The sequence below is a fragment of the Camarhynchus parvulus genome, chromosome Z (genome assembly GCF_901933205.1).
Source record: "Camarhynchus parvulus chromosome Z, STF_HiC, whole genome shotgun sequence".
Lineage (NCBI taxonomy): Eukaryota > Metazoa > Chordata > Aves > Passeriformes > Thraupidae > Camarhynchus > Camarhynchus parvulus.
Window position 1 is genome coordinate 49335315 of NC_044601.1, and position 18059 is coordinate 49353373.

Below are 18059 nucleotides of genomic sequence, written 5' to 3' on the forward strand. Positions count from 1 at the left end.
CATTTCACACCCTGTCAGCCTTCCTTTTATGTTCCTTTCAGTCCTGAGCAATATTGTGACCAAGGGCTATCCCTTCAACATTTTAAACACAGCTTAAAGAGGACCAAAGAGATTAAACAGATTCACTAAACAGTTTCATGTGCAAAAATTAAAATATTTTCTTTTATTTGAACAGCTAAATTACAATTTTACATGTAAGAATATCCACTGAGATCAATGAGAATGAAATGAGTTAAAAAGCATGTAACCTACTCAAAAACACTGTTTTGGAATTGTACAGGTATGGTATGACAGAAAGAAGCAGCTGCTCTCACAAGACAAAGCCATTCTAAAACCTGTTGTAAAACCCTGATAGTCCTACTTCTGAAACATTTTCTAATATATCTCATAGCAAGTTTCTACATGTTACTGTCAAGTTCAAATAAACATAGTGGTTACCAGTAAGAAAATGCACACCAAATAAAAAACTAAATGTATTTCAACTATTGTTCCCGAAGAAATTTCAAAATACCTTTAGAGGCATCAATTATATGAAAATACACATCAAACTACTCTCACTAGCATAAGGATGTGGATGAAGATTGATTATTTTCTACAAAGGGTTAAGTCTATTCAACAGTCAGAAATAAAGGTCATAATATAGTCAGAAATTTCACCCAGAATTTGAAGATAACTAAGCTGGCATCTGTAGAATCCCACAAGATAAGAGCCAGTGTGTATGTCTGAAACACCAGTAGCAGGGTGGCTGTGGCACCAAACAAGGACTTTAGGTAACAACAGCCAAGGACTGCTGGCAATAACATGCTGTGAGAAAGAACAAGATGTGACTGGACAAGGGGCCACACGGAGGCAGGACAGCACTCCTCTGGGACACAGGTCTTTGATCTACCTCCTGGAGACAAGCACAGCTCAGTACAGCACAGACAGAGAAATGAGGTGGAGAAGCAGGCACAGATTCTATGGGGGTAACAAGACCACCAAAGACTCCCAAAGCCCTCTGACCCTTTTCCAGCACAGTGTAAAGAACAGACTGTGCATGACAACTAATTTACATAGAAAGTGCAAAACTTTTCTCCAGGGCAAGAAAAGCTTGTCTATAAAACAGTACCCTCATCCAGGCCCAGGCAGTGCCCCTAGGACTCTGGACACCTAGGCAGCTGGATTGATGCTGGAGGCATGAATCTCACTCCCTTTCTTCTTTCTCTCTTCCCCTCTTCAATTAATTTATCTCACTGTCTTTTCCCCTTCACTCTATCCCTTTTATCCAAAACCCACTCCTATATGTGCTTATGCTAGGTCAGAGACTAGCGCGCCAATTTCCATACCAAGTACATAATTTACTAATGAAAGTTTGTAAGCTTTTGCAGACCCCCTGATTTTGTTGTTCCTTTCAACCACAAGCATCTGTATGAATCTTGGGTGCTCCCTTGCCATTAAGGGTGGGATGCCACAATTTTACTTCCTGATTGTCTGACAATTGCTTTCTAAGTCAGTTCTCCCTTAATGAAGAAAAATTCACAGAGCAGGTTGTTTTCTCCTCTAAGCTACTTTGATTTTTTTTCCGGTCTAAAATCTCAGGCACATTTTACAACATCAATTAACTGAAACTAGTGTAGCTGCGTGTTTGCAACAGTTATGTGTACTTTTGAATAGAAGTGCAGACTCACTAGTAGCCTTTTTGAGAGTTATCTTCCCTAGGAATCTAACTCAGGCACTTTCTACAATCGTAGTATATAATACAACTTTTTCAGCTAGGCTTCTTTTAGTTTCAAGGCTACGAAGTGATGCAGACCACCTCTATCTACCGTGTATCATGGATGTCTATCAAATTAGTTTAAAAAACCTTCAAATGATTGAAGTTTAAAGGATGGATCTGGAAGTAAGAAGAGTTAAGATTAGAACAGTAATTCAGTAGATCCAAAAGCATTTAGTTCAAATATATGCCCAGTACACCTAACTAACCATAAACTTATCCCTTCAACAGTTGGTAACGTTTGATTTATAAAAAAATAGTCCATATTTACTTTCTGCACTTCTTTAGGAAGATGGAGTCCGTTTCTTCTCCCCACTTGAACAGATTTCTCTAGATATCGCTTTGTTTCAGGCTTTACATTTTCAAGATCACAGGTTTGCTGAAATGACAGTACAGAATAATTGAATTTATAATATTCAAGCATTAGAAGGGTTTCAACAGAATTGTTCTTGAGAACACAGTCATATTAAAAAAGGGAACATACTGGATTTTAATGTGAAGAACTCCATCAAAACAGTTACCTTACATAATAATATTCTTATATTAATATAGAATGTTTTAAAAATAATATTCTTTTACCAAGTGTCTCAGCACATTTACATGCTGTCATAATGGCAAGCCCTTTCAGTTTACAGTACAGCGCACTTAAACTTCTTCTGTAGAGGTAGCTTTCATTTACATAGTTGAAGAAAATCACTGCTATAACACTGTATCCTAAAAGTCTGAGGGATTGAAGCAAAACCCCAAAAAATTAGAAGTGTCACTTCGGGACATCAGATGGCACAAAATTTGAGCATATTTGTCTTCTCCAGAACCTAGCTATCAGTGACAAAAGCAAAACAGTATCACAGAAAATTCTGAGTTGGAAGGGACCCACAAGGACCATCATCTTTAAAGTACTACACACATGAAATTTTGGAACTCTCAAAACTTTTAGAATTGTCATGGTTGAGGATTTTATATACCACTTCATAGTTGTTTTGGAGAACCTTGCTAATTTATTCCAGGAAGAAACCTTCAGACAGAGTAAGAAACAAAACCTACTTAGAATTCCACAAACAAAACCTGAAGCAGCTCTTTACATCAGGCTCTCCTGAGGGCATGTGGGTGGAGCAGACTGGCAACATTCTTAAGCATGCCTCTACTAGTCAGCATGTGCACATGTTAGGTGTTACAAAATTTAAAATTATAGTTTCACTACCAAATTCACCTTTATTCCAAGTTTCAAACGTCAAAATACAAGTTTTTCAAAGATAAAATAAGGAGCATATTCAAAAGCATAATTTTATGAAGAAATTTTCTCCCCTAATGTGTGGGGAAAAGAAAGTGACTATATTATTTTAATATTTTCTTGAATTAATTGTAAAAACCTCAATGATTTTCCTCCACTAACAGCTCTTAAATTAAGCATAATTTAGAAGGAGTACTGTGGTTAACTTAGAAAACTTTAGTCCCCATTAAGGGGAGCTAAAGCATTCTGCAAGTCACTGAGGTCAAGCAGATTTGCTCATCTCTTAGCAAATAAATATGTTATTCTATAAATAACAGAAGTGTGAGGGCCCTCATTCTCCTCACCCCAATATAATCTGGCCTCCTGAAAGATCATGAAAATAAATTAATCTACCTGAATTATTAAATCACCAGTGAGGCCATGAAAAGCCTGATTCAATCCAATTGTTTACTGCTTTTTTGAATTGGTGAAATAATTTCAGCCGAAATCGGAATTCTGTTTGTGGAAGTTCTTTATTCATGTTCTTGGAGCCTGACTTTTTAACTGAGAGTTTCTAACAGGAGGAGGTGTTAGAAATTTAGCAAAAATTTACAATAACTTTATTGTAAATTGATTGATTTTATTGTAAACTTTATTGATTTGGAAATACAAATATTTGACCAGTCTGGAACAACTGGAAATTTCATGTTTGTTTGAGAGCAAAACTCTTACTAGTTGAACAGTTATTAGAAATGGATATATACTCACAAGTTGCATCTCTGGCAAACTAATGCTAAAACATGTTTTCATGCTGCAGTTAAGAAAAATGTCTAAAAAACTTAAATGGAGACTTAAGCAAAAATTCTAACTGTTATAAAGGTCAAAGACTGCTGCAAGGGAAAATGAAATAAGAAAACACCAAACGAGAAAAAAAATTAAGAGAGTGATAGTAGTGAATAACAGCAATCAGTTTACACTACCTACTGTCAGATAGTCCTGTAAATTAAAAATAGATAGATACACAGATATGTTAGGTTAGTCCTCAGTGTATCTGTGCATTCTCTAGCAGAGGGTGGGGAAAATCACAGTAGGTACTACATACAAATCAAGCCATTTAATTACTAGCAACAGAGCAGGGGAAGAAGAAAAAATCAACATAAAATACAGAAGGGAAAAAATCAACACAAAGCACCATCTGCCAACACACAACAGAACATACTCAGAATGGGGTTATTATATACTTCCACAAACATGTAACAAGAATATCCAGCTTGAGGAGAACACTTGAAAATTTCCCTGGAAAACATAGCAAAAGAAGGCAATGGTAATGGAAGGCAATTTAGTACGGTTCTGCAAGTATTATTCTAATTCCCACTCAAGCCTGCAAAAACCACAAATGGTGACTCCAAGAAACAGGGCTCCAGTATTTTATGAGCATTACAAGAAAATTAAAAAGCAGTGGGGTTGAGAGGAAAAAATGACATATAAAACATAGAAAAACATATATTTTTTTGTTATCACATTAGATAGTGTCCTTGCATTATCCATATATTACACTTATAAGAAAATTATTACTAATCATCACCAGACCTATTAGAACAAAATCAAATATTCTTTCTGCTATAACCAAATACTATAACCAAATATTCTTTCTTTGAGCTACAAAATAAGCAGTACAAATGAAGAATATGAGATACCTATAGGTGATCAGTTAAAAGAGAAGCTAGATAGAAACACAAAATGGAAAGAAACAGGTTCAACACTAAGTGCATCTTTTAACACAGTTTTATTTTGAGGCTGAAGAAACAGATGAAGAAGAGGATAGAATGCAATTGTCTATAACTAGCTGATCAAAAGAGGTAATTTCAGAGGTCAATACTGTTTATATGTTCTCATTAACCTACATAACTTAAAACAACTTTTAAATTTAAAATTCTCAGCTTTTACAATAAAGCAGAATTTTGGACACAAATTCAAAAGCAATGTAAGATAATGTAAGTGCTGTACTCCCTCCTTTCTTCCCTCCCTCTTGGAACAAGCTCAGCCAGTAGAAAACAAAATGTTTTTTCCTAATAGGTTTCCCTCTTTTAGTTTAGATTCCTCATATCAGTTCTTTGGAAGACTAGACAAAAGTCAAAGCTATTGCAATGGAGAGAGCAGGATACACAGATCTAGATATGAGAGGCAAAGAGTAAGAACAGCACGATACAGTGTTTTCTCATGTACAGCAGTGTCCCACTGGAAAGATTTGAGTGGCACAGACACAGAGGAAACACAAAGTTATTTTGAAAAGCACTGTGTATGCCAAATAATTTTAGATAAATTTAGATACATCACAACTTATGCAGACATACTGTTATTTACCTGTAAATAAACAATCTTCTGAAACACATCTTCTCTCATGCTCATCTCCACATCAAAATTTGACAGTTTTTTGTCAGCTTCTGTACTTGCTAAGCGTATCTCTTTGTCAGGGGAGACGTGCTGGGGAAAATCCAACATGCTTCTTTCCACTGTTTAAATAAGAGGCAATGAACACAGAAGGATAGACATGCTTAAAGGATAAGGAGCTTTCCCTCTTCTGTCATTTATAAAAGACAAGAAAAAAGTATCCAAAGCAACCTGACACATATAGCAAATAAAGTGATTACATGTAATATAAAATTGAACAGGTGAAAGGACAAAACCACACATCACTGTAACACATAAATTTTTTACAGAAGATTTATAAACCCCAAGCCTAATTATCTCATAATCTTCTACAAAATCAGCTGAATGGTATATAAATATATTAGAAATGCTTCATCTTCCAAAAGTCATGTAAGTGAAGACTGACGTTTCATAGCTGGCACAGATGCTTCCATGTTAGCATTTAAAGTCAGAAGCTCTGAATCTTTCAAATATGCCCATCTGTCCTGAAGTTATTTTTACATTGTTATGAGCACAGTGTCAAATCCCCACGTACTGCACTCTTCTGTGTTTAAGAAGAAACAACATGGCAAACAGGGAAGATGCTGTCTGTGCATTCTGAACTTCTAGAGACTGGAAGCTGAGTAACACTACTTTTTTAGAATATACTTTTCAGATTAAGTAAATCCTTCCTATTAAAGGAATATTACATCTTACAATGACATTGAATAGAAATCCTAAAATACAAATGAATCTGCTTAATTAAAAATCAAATTACAATGTCTCTACCATCTACCTTTCCAAAAGTAGATTTTAGAGTAACAACATATTAGGTTGATTTAAAGCTTTGTAATTTTATGTGATATGCAGTCATTTTATCAATCTCCGAGATGGAGTCAGAAATGCAACCATGGGCATGTGATTCTTCTTGAAGTTCATAAGAAACTTGCCCCTTCGCCTCCTGCCCTTACGCAAAGATGTTTCTAAACTATAAAATGAGTTTTGGCAGCTTCCAAATGTAATTTAAAGTCTTGTCATCTCTGTCTTTTTGGGTAATGAGCTGCAGTTACTGGGGTAGGTCTTTATGTCAAAGGGACACACAGACCTTAAATTCCAAGTTTCCTATGGAAGTCTTGCTGTGGTAATACATCCCTCTCTTCTGCCATGGGCTGTTCCACAGCAGATCATGATAATTTCAGATACAGCTTTGAAGATTAGCATTAAAAGCTTAAATGTGACCCACTATTGCAATAGTATGTAGTGAAAAATGTGCATCTTCCATCAAGTCTTGGTGGCTGTGCTGAAAAGCTGATGACCAATGTTTTCTGAGTCAAACACAGATTTTCCTTCTGTAAATCTTTGTGGTGAAAAGATTTACAATAACTATACCAAATTGGTATCTTGGTACAACTAACACTGAAGCTGACAGCAGGGTTTTTTTGAAGATTACTGCCTTTCTGAGCATGCCAGAATAAATTCCAGCCAATTCACTGTATGCGCAACTTAAAGTAATGTGAAATCCAGATTAATATTACAGTATAATCATTTGAGATGCCAACTGTGCTTTTTTGCTAGTCAAAGATTTTGCTCCCAGCCAAGGTGGCTGTTTCTAGCATTTGTGTGGTACTGTAGATTTTTTTAGAGTATTAAAAGAATTTGACATCTATTACACTCACTGTTTTATAAATAATGCAGCCACCATCTCAAAGGTCTTTCTCAATGAAGATATGCAATATGCAGTTTGTATTCTACTTGTCTCCTCTGACAATCATTAACAAATTAACGGAATTACCTGTGTTTGACCATTAAAACCCACCCACATATTGGTATGGCTTGATAATTCATTCAGAATAATCTCGATGTGACTGCACGACCAATATCTCCCTGGATTTTTCAAGACCTCACAGGCCACAGTTTAAATGTGAGCAAGTAAAGAAGTCTTCTTTCAGTAGCACATTCAAAATTTCCTCATCATCACATTTTCTCCCCTAGCAGTTTATCATAACGTTTCCATTACTCCATTCAACTTGCTCGTGTCAGATTCCACAGTGTCTGAAAAAAGCACTGCTTACCACGTGTAATGCACTACGCATACCACAGACGCTGCAGCCCACACTGCTGCAGTGTCCTCTGGCAGCTGCACAGGGCTGGAAATGTAACTGTGTGGAACTTCACATGCAAAATCAAAACAGGTGACTAATGCAGGCCTCTGGGAGGTCCTGAAAGATTATGGACTCTTGAGAGGCCTCTACACATTCCACACAAGAACAGCAGGGATCAAAATTGGAAGCAACAACTATGTTTTCTCAATGCTTCCTTATGTGCAGATGGAATGCCTTATGCAAAGAAATATAGAAAACACATGCTAACCTGCATATTCCACTTCTATATCTGCCAAAGCCCGTATGGTATTTTCATGTGTTACTTCTTCAATTTCAAGCATCCCAATGCTGTCATATACATGTTTTGTCTTCCTGATAAGTTCTTCTGTTCTTGTTCTAATTTCCTCTGGTGACAGGTCCCATCTCAAAAGGTTTCGTCCTGCTGCTATGTATGAAGAAGCCTTGAACTGGCTAGTAATTTCTGCTCCTAATGTCATTCTCAACACAAGCCGTGGCCCAATGGACCTGAAAGTATAAAAATTATCTTTACATAGCAAGATTCCAGTTCAAGAGAAAGTTTACAGTAAACATTAAAAAACCAGCATCAGAATATTTTTAGAAGGAGGAACAAAGTCCTTTTTAGAGCTGTTATCTTTATCAATTAATTCTAATTTTAAACTAAATCTGTCTTCTATCTTTTTCATTTAGAGTATGACTAAGTGCAAACAGGGATGAAAAATTTGGTATTGACAAAACCATACAGATTAAATTATGACTCAACCTTCTAAGGAAAACAGCATTGCAGTTACTGGAACTCTACAGAAATAGACAGCACTAACATTTCTGAAGTAAAGAATAAAACACACATAGTGATTTGCAGATGACAAAGAACAATAACTGCAAAGTTGCACAAAATAAGACATAGAAAATATCACTTGCTTGTATTCATAATAGCAAATACTTTTATATTTATACAGGATTTCTGTGACATAATCAGCATGGGAGGAAACCTAGTTGCTACTCATCTGCAAATTTATTCCTTCAGTTGTGTTGGATTTTAAATAGGCAGTTTCACTCTTTTACCAGAAGAGGTACATTCCTTTACTATGATTTATGTATTAATCATCTATCAACTATAGTTCTAATAAACTGTATTTCAGCTTTTTTAAAATTAAGCTTGAAGTCAAGTAGTCAAACTCGCTACATTTTTTACTATCATACTACCAGGAGGATCCATGACTGTCAGAGACATAGTATCTGTCTTCCTATTTCAGCTACATAATTTAAAAAAAAAATCACATGTTGTTATGGTAATAATGACAACTTAAAATTTTCAACAATAACTAAAGAAATACACAGAGATCTTGCTAATAGAGGGATGTTTTCTTCACACTGTTTTACATTAAGTAACCTTTTCTTTTAACACTAGCCATTGTACCTGTATTGATTTTATTGTAAAATCTGTCTGGTATGTGCAAAAGTGCACAGAGAGGTTTCGGCATACAATGCAGGGAACATGCATAAAAGACAGCCAAATTTAGCCTGAAGGAATAACAAAGCAGAAGAATGAAATGCCAACAAACTGAGAAGGGCTGCATGTACGTCTTCTGTTTGAACGAAGGCAAAACTTTTTGTCAAAAGTTTTCCAATTCTATAACAGAATTTCTCCAGAAATAGCCTAACCAAAATTATTTGATGCAAGACAAAAACAAAAGACAACATTTCTACCTATGCTTTATGTTGAAACTTTATTTTCCTTATTACCACAGATTCTTCAGATCTTTCCGTTCCAATGTAAGTAAGTTGTTTACTTTTCCCTTTAGTGGCACACAGGAAGATCTGTGTCCAGATTGTTGACAATTTTACTTTGAAAACGAAGTGTGAATAAAGAACATTTGTTCCACCTCTGTTCTTTGATACCAACTGAGTTCTGGCACTAGGGCTTTAGTAACTTCACTGGACTACTGAAACTTTGAATTTCAGATAAAAGTTTAGGATAAATGAAGCTGCTGTCATGAAAGCAAAAGCTTAAGTAATAACATTCTCAGAATGCTTTAGTTTCCCATCCCAAAAATCTACTGAAATCTACCCTGAATCTACAAATCCATTAAAGAACAGCACTTCATTAAGTCACAAACAGATTCACAGTGGACTGCCCTGTATCTAGTTTTTCACACATTGCTACAAAGGTCTGGTAAAACCTCTTGGGAAGTAAAGGGAAGCTCCTCAGAAATAAGCTCATGGCTCTGAACTCTACCCCACACCACCCACACCCAAGAACATGAGAAAGACTACACAATGTTTCATACTGAAGTCAAAATAAAAGTGAAGTGCAAAGGAAAACAACAGCCTGAGCAACAAAAAGTATGCTAAAGTGAAGGATACTAAGCAGATATTATTTTAAAAGAGAACCTATTGCTTTCAGTCATTCAGTATATTCACCTAGATATTTAGACAATAAGCCCTCCCTCTGACCAACTGTGTATCATCTGAAACAAACACTAAAACAGTCACAGCACCAACATACTACATCAATTCCAGGGTGTGCAATAAGATTTATTAATAATTAAAGTTGGACTGAGTTAATGAACTGGAATGTAGGGTCTCAGATTACCAGAGAACACTATTTTAAATATTAAAAAAAAGATGCCACCTGATTTTCTTAGTATGTTGGCTAGCTTAATTAAGACATATACCTACAAATTTGAGAGCTGTAAAAATTATTGGCATAAATACCAGCAAGTTGTTGACTACCTGTTAGAAACAGGAAAACACAGAACTGCCCAGTTTTGAAATGCTGATACCTTGTTTGTTCTGTTGATTGGAAGATGCAGTCATTTATGTAGATCAAAAAATGAAATTGTATCACTGAGGGAACCTTTAACTTCCCAGGTATATAACTGGAATATAAGTTCTATTAATAATTCTAAAAACCAGATGCAACAGCGAAGAGTTTTCTTCAAAAACTGAACCAAGCAGGTAGAAATATTTTAGACTTGCTTTTGGTAAACAGCACCAACATTACAGAACAGCCAACTACTGCTTGCATTGAGCAATCAGAAGTTGATTCAGTTTAAATTAGATGGAAGGATGTTGCCTTGCATAGGCTGTTGCTAATGCCCAAACTGTTTGGTTCAAACTGTTTCAGCTATCACACTCAGTTTTCTCTGGTGTAGTGCAGAACATCAGAGGCATCTGAACAAGCCTGGGTTAAGGCTCATGTCCAGCAACAGCATTGCCTTAAGACATTTCTGTCAGTGCTCCTCTCTCTGTTGCTCATTTCTGCCCCTGTACTTCACTCCATCAATGGCATCAGTACAACTGTTGCTAGAGTCATACTTAGAAAATATTCAGGATAGCATATAGGTGAAAAATAAAGTGGACCAAAACCATCCAGGGCTGACAGCTTTTTACCAGGTAATTGCCCTTTTGATGAGTGACTTCAAAACAGCTGTGTTGGCCTAAACAAAATGTCAGTAAAGTAAAAAGTGTCAGCAGCAACATAAACTTTCACTACTGCCAGAAACACATATGAAATCATTAATTTGGTCTAGCAAAGAGAGTCTCAAGATGATTGCTGTCATTAAGCATACCACTTAAATGTCCTAAAGTAAAAAGAGCTATTGATGCTAAGAGGCAATACAGGTATAAGAACAAATAAGAATAAATTGCTCAGGAATACATGAAAGCTAGATTTGCAACAGAAATATATAAGCATCAGGGCAGTGAGACTCTGAAAGAGATGTCCAGTAAGCCCCAGCAAGTAAAAACATCTCTATTTATAACATGGCGCCTGACTGGCTTATAAAATGTATTAGGTTACTTGGTTACCTAAGGTAGCATGGGACTAGATTTGATCACCCCAAATGCCCTTCCAGTTCCTGCATTTTAGATCCTTCAAAATTAACACAACTTTATTTATATTGCAATTTTATAGTAAATATCTAACCGGCCTCGATTGACAACTTGCACTGGATTTTTTCTGGGGTGAGCCCCATGGCATCTAATAATGCCAATGGAATGACATACAGGGCTGACTGAAATATTTTATGCATTTGTGCAGTGCTTCATCCATTTAGGAGAACATCTGGAGGAAAGACTTCATGTGGACTTTCAATTATAACAGAGATTATTACAGATGCAGCTGTTTTCACAAATGATGGTGAAAACATAATTCGTGAAACCAGATAATCTGCCAATCCCAAAAGCAGTAAGAATGGTATTTTCTACCAAAAGCAGAGTAAGTTGAATAACACTTAAAAACATAGTAGCTACTTCTAAAAAAGGATTTTAAAGAATAAAGTAAAGCTTCTAAGTTGAAGACTGCTATAATTGCAGAATGCCAGGTAATTTCTTTCACCAAAAAATCTACAATTTGTTTACTTGCTGCCTCTGGAAAACAGAAATTTGATTTGATTTTACAAAGGAGAAGAACCTTTATAATATTCCATTACAGCAATACAGTGGCCAACATAACTGCTGCAAAGACAAACAATGCAATTGAATTTACAGACTTGATTTTTAACTTGTGCAATATCTTAAAACATTTATGTAAGTCTGGTTTTGCTTAGAAACATTTTCTGTGATTGAAATGTGTGTCAAGCAGCCTTTTGTTGGCATGTTCCATTGACACTATTAAAATAAAAAAAGAAAGCCACAATCTGTGAAGAAGCAGCAGGGAGGCATAGCACCAGCTTTAGAAAACACAGACAAAAGCCAAGATGCTCCTACTACTGAGAATCGTTATATAATATAGTCAAAATTTAAGCCTGCTATCTCATTTAAGTCTGATTACAAATTGATAGTTTTAATTCCATCAAAGATTTTTTAATGGCACTTTTAGTTTTCAAATTAATCTTCACCTAAACAGTATTAGTTACAATGATAAGTATAATTTTACAGAGTTAAGTAAATGAACTAATGTATTTTTGGGAAAAATATATACAGACCAATTTATTGTACTTGCAAATACATTTGACAGTTCCATGTGGCCACACAAAAATCAGGGTATATTGGATTCATGTAGAATGGAAAACTGTATTCTCTCCTGACAAAAGAGAATAACAGCTTCAGAAAGTGAAGAAGTAACAGCTTCAGAAAGTCAAGTGAGAGCCAAGATTTTAAAAAGAGAGAAAGACAGAGGGCTCTGTGTGTGTGTGTGTGTGAGAGAGAGAGAGAGAGAGAGCAAATTCAGATAATTTAGTCATCAAGTTCTTAAATATTCTAATACAAATAAATACAATTAAGTCTTTCTTGCTGGACCTTCAGAGGACATTCTTATGGATATGATTAAGAGCAGATTTGCAATTTTGTCATAAACAACTATTTCAATCAGTAACATACAGTATGAAAAATGCTGGAGATCAAATTCAAGAGAAACATTTTGGTCTTTCTATTTTTTGAAACTGCATATCTTAGCTAAACAACACTTCCTGGTCTTCCAGGCTGCAGGGGAAGCAGTGCTGCATGCTGTAAAGCAGCACTGTGTATCTGAAGACTGTACCCCCTAGATAGCCGCAAATCAATACCCACAGGGGCTCAAGGTTCTGACTCCACCTAGCGGCCTCTCCAAAATGAAAAACAAAACAAAAAACTAGACACGCAATAAAAGAGGCAATAAAAAAAACTGACAGTTTGCCTCAGGACAAGCTATTTGGTACTTGAGTACCATGCCATGCATCATTATTTCTCTGGAAGTCAGAGTCAAGTGCTACCAAACATACAGAAATGACAGCAGACAGGCATGGTTTAAGCACAGATTTTAACAGTCAAGCCTCACATGAAATGGAATTTAAAAAAAAATCCAATGAAGTTAAAAAGTATTTCAAAACTAAATCTCAATTCAGCAGCATCTAATAAAACGTACAGTACCATTGGTCTGTTTCACAGGATGGGCTTTATAAAAATTTTAACAGGCTAAAATATTCATATTATTTAGAGATCCTTAGTTTTTGCTTGAATTTAAAATATACTTTCATATTACTTTCAGTTTTGATGCACAACTTTAGAGAAGGACTGACTGTACTGACTGAGTATCTAATAGAAAAGCAATGACAAAATCAACCAAAATAAGATAACTGGGTAGTACAGGGTAAAACAAGAACGGGAAAAAAAAATCCAAGACAGAACCAGCAGAGTTAAATGGCTCAAAGTTAATCACAGGGCAACATTATTTCAGCTAAGCCAAAGGAATGAAACGAAAACCCTTCAATATATCACTTCTTCCGGCCAGACAAACACATATGAAGTCCTTTTTCCATTTCACTTCTCAGTCCTCTCATCTGTCTGGCTCTTAACAGTATATGGACCAGTGAATACATGCCTTGAATTCCTGGGCCATTTTCCTTGGAAAAGTATTTGGCTCTGTGTCATAACTGTGTTTGGCACAGACATATCTTACTGTAGCAAAACGATAGCATGTTTAGTACTTCCTAATTTAAAGTCCCATAACTGCCATTAGAAACTGATTTTTAAAGCTGCATTTGAAGAAACAGAAAACCTAGCAGCTTTTGACACTAAACCTTAATTTTGTCATGCCTATCAGAAAAAATAAATTCTTTGCAACTGAGTTCACTGTACAGTCAACACTAACTATACTTTTAGCCCTTCCAGTCTAAATGAGCAAGTCAAAAAAACCTACAAGTCATACAAACATTTAAAAACCTTCATTGATATATTCATTACCCTCAGTGCTCATGAGCGATGAATGTTTACTGGTTTTCCAAAAGAATTAACATCAGAAAACTAACTGAAAATGTGCTCAATGGCAGCTAACAAAAAGCCCAGACCTTAAGTAGGAACTAAACCATTGTACTCAAACATGACACAACTTAACTTATTTCTTCTCCCCTTTTCCCCCAACAGTATTTAAACAAAAGGAATTTGGAAACTGGTCTCATTGGCTTTCATATAAGGAGGTGATTGCCACACAGTAGTCTGCAGTGGAACACACAGAAATGCTAGGATATGGTTTCTACAGTGTCTGATCTCTGAAATTATGGTACCCATGGTTTTAGGGAATAGAACAGAACAAAACCCAACAATCAATGAACCAAATAAAAAAACCCCAACATACCCTAAAACGCAAACCACAAATTACTAGTACTACTAATTAAGGTTCCACAGCATTCTGTGAACTGTATCCATTGCGTGTCACAGCAAACCTCCATCAAAGTAACTAGCTTGCAGGATCTCAGGAAAGAGTATTCTTACCAACACTTGCACGCAGTAATTGTACTATACTGAGTCTGAGGCACAAGGCATTAACTGAGGTTGTCTTATTGTTTGGTTCTATGTCAGGTGAATTGTGGAAACACAGTGGGAAAAAAACTGCTTTTAAGGTCCTACAGCTCTCTCAGATGCTGCTGCATAAGCATGTGTACTTCCATCATGAGAGCCATAAACAGCAAGTGCAGGCTGTTTAGTGCGAACACACTCCCAGGATAGCTCAGCAGTTGAATGAAACCAGCTAGTGCATGAGGAACAGCTTGTTGACTCTATCTGAAAAAGAGCTGGTACTGCAGGACAGAGAAAAATACTGGGAGTTTGTAAACACTTTCTCTGATTGACAGCCAGTGCTAATCAGTACAGCCTCTTCCATGGAAATATGCTTTGGCTTCTCACTAATCTTGTCTCATACAGTCAAAGCAATGAGAAATGTTCCCTTGCCACCACTAGTAAGTTGGAAAACCCTCTGTCTTCACAGCAGATAATGACCTACTGTGCCTTACTTGCTTACCATCTTAAATCAGTCTTCCTATCTCCTTGGGCAGACAGTGCATTATGAACATGCCATGTTCATTTCAGCGCTTCAAAAATCCCAAACAGCCTGCTCAACACCACAAATTAGGAAAGGAAATGAAGCCTGCTTTCTTCTCTGGCTTTTGAGTGAAAAGTGATTTAGTAACACTGTGCTTCACAGGCTGGTTACAGGTTATGTGAAATATTGTTCCACCACAATTAATATGGGAAAGAACTTTGCTTATTTAACTTTCCACTGAGTAAATAAAAAGTGTCTGTTAGAGATGGTATGAAAAACACAAGTGCTCAGTAATATTTTGCTCAGAAACAAGTAAAATCACCACCATCCTCACCTCACCTTCTCTAAACACAGACATTTACCAAAAAAGAGTATCCTCTTCGGAGAAAAATTCAGACTCAAAAATCCATAGTTCAGTTAATATAATCTATTTTATTTCTACAGATCATTGACCAAAAGGTCCTAAAGAAACTATACTGTTGTGGGATGAGAAGGTAGGTCCTCTTGCAGGTAAATGTTTACAAAAATTAGGCTGGTGAAAATGGTTGCTCATTTTTCTGAATGGAATTGTGTGGCCTGTGGAATCCTGGAAGGTACCATGCAGGGTTCTGTATTCTTTCATGTCTTTATACATCATCTACAAAAAGCTGGGATTAATAAAGTCACAAAATTTACTAATGATTATTTACTCATGACAATGCTGTGTACTAAAGGCAGCCACAAAGAGATCAAAAAGGATGTCACAACACAGCAAAGTTTAAAACCACTAACAAAGTGAATTTTAATCTTAATAAATGTCACACACTTCTGACTTTACATACACAGGAGCAGTTGTGAGACATCTAATCATTCTGGAGACAAAACAGTTCAACAGAAACAACAACAAAGAAGCAGCTGCAAAGAAAGAAATTATAGGATTTAGTAGAGATGGAATAGAACAAAGCGCAGAAATTCATGCTATGTGCATAATACATGCATTTCTGATCACCTGAACAGTTAAACTCTCTGGTCTTCTGTTGTCCCAAACTTTTTTTCTATTCTACCAAGTCATGATGACTTAGAAATAATGAAGGCTTACAAACAATCAGCTGCATTGAGCAATGGACTCCACTCAAAGTACAAATACTAACTAGACTGGGATTCTTTGGAGTGGGAAAAAAAATCACAGAATAAAGCACAACCGAAGAAATACTTCAAAGATCTAAATGATCATAAAGAGGATGGATAGAATGACAAAGGATCAATTTTTAACCTCTAACTTTCAACATAACCAGCAAGAGTTTTAGGAGGCAGTTTCAATATAAAAAGGTATTCCTGGACAGATTTTTATACAAGATGATATGAAAAAACCAGTTTTTTGCTAGAAGTCCCTAATTCCTAGGCTGTTCTAAAAAGATAATACCAGATGTACATATTATCTTACATGTTTTCTAAGATGTCACTTATCATGACTCCTGCTGAACAATGGTTAGACTTTCGAACTAATCCAAACTATTCTAAAGAAATCTTTCCAAGCCAGGCATTCCTTGCTTTATAGCGAGAATGACAGAACAGGTATGTCCTCAAAATACATTAACAACATTGTTTAGCATGGTCTAACTGGTGCTCCATGGGTCAAATAAAGTCCACAAATGCTTGCCAGCTCAACAGTTTTGTCTCACCCAGTCCAGGAAATAATTTTGTTCTGTAAATTCCATCTAATAGACAAACTGCTCTTCAGAAGCCTGCTGTGGTTAGAAAGGTGGTAGCTGTTGCTTTCGACCACAGGAAAAATTGCTGCTGCAATACACAGGAGAGTTTATGCAGTCCACAGATCACAGGAAAAGGCAAACAATGTCCCAAATGTCTTGTCTGGCCTTTGCCATTTCTGAGGTGTTGGACCTGATACTTCAATGAAAGAAACAGATATATTATTGTTGTAAGTATGAAATAGGAAAATTACTATGAAAGTTCTTCCCATTTCTTTGTCCTCCAGTGTCATTCCTCCTTCTGCCTTTATCCAGCCTCAGTTTCTTGCTGGTTTTCTTCCTCAGCAAGAGTAAGGACAGTGTTCACAGTTTCTTTCCACTTTCTTTCATTATATTGTGTATATAGTGCAGTATGTTGGTACCTGTCTCACTCATGTACACGGATTTTCATACTCAAAACCTGATTTTGAAGATTTTCAAAGAAACACCCCAGAACTCATGAATTCAAGAAAATTTTTTTAGAACAATAAAATTACTTAAATCAGTGTGTTTTCTTTTATTTTTTTTCATATATAGGAATATCCTCATAAATTATGCTTAATTAACTTCTTATGTTATGCTTAACTTCTATGCTTAATTATCTAGCCAGTTTTTTCCCCATGTATTTTATCACATTAAATCTACATCTTTAAATCTTTTGAATCTGAATGGGAAAAAAATTAATTGGAAAAAGCCTCCTTCTGCAAAGCTGCCTATTTTAACCAAAAGAATCATTAACCAAAAGAATCAAACACTAACATAATTTTATTTAATGTAAGGCATAGTACTTGACACTTGCTAAGAATGGTCATTTTTATCTCATGTTAAGATGCCCTCAGGAAAAACAGAAGTTGGAACAGAACCTATTCAAGATTTCTGTGACCAGCTCCTTAACTTTTTAAAGTTGAGAGGTCACTATGACACACTCAAGAATACTGTCTTTCATGAAACAATTATTTGGGCACACTGAAATGATGACTTGAGAAAAAAAAAATCACAATTAATGAAGTGCAGCAACCATTCTGCATTTTACTGATTTTTACTTAAGAAGGAGGTATCTTCATTGTCCAAATGTAAACTGCAACCAAAGATAAACCTT

General features: G+C 35.9%; 1 protein-coding gene across 1 annotated transcript in view; it reads right to left on the reverse strand.

Moving 5' to 3' along the window:
* The window catches only part of NLN (neurolysin), a 39425-nt gene that overhangs the window by 20005 nt on the left and 1361 nt on the right, over positions 1–18059 (reverse strand). The window contains exons 2-4 of the mRNA XM_030968961.1: positions 7743–7999; positions 5328–5476; positions 2025–2132 (exon numbers count right to left, since the gene is read on the reverse strand). Coding sequence (XP_030824821.1) covers positions 2025–2132; positions 5328–5476; positions 7743–7999 — 514 coding nt within the window. The remainder of the gene's footprint in view (positions 1–2024; positions 2133–5327; positions 5477–7742; positions 8000–18059) is intronic.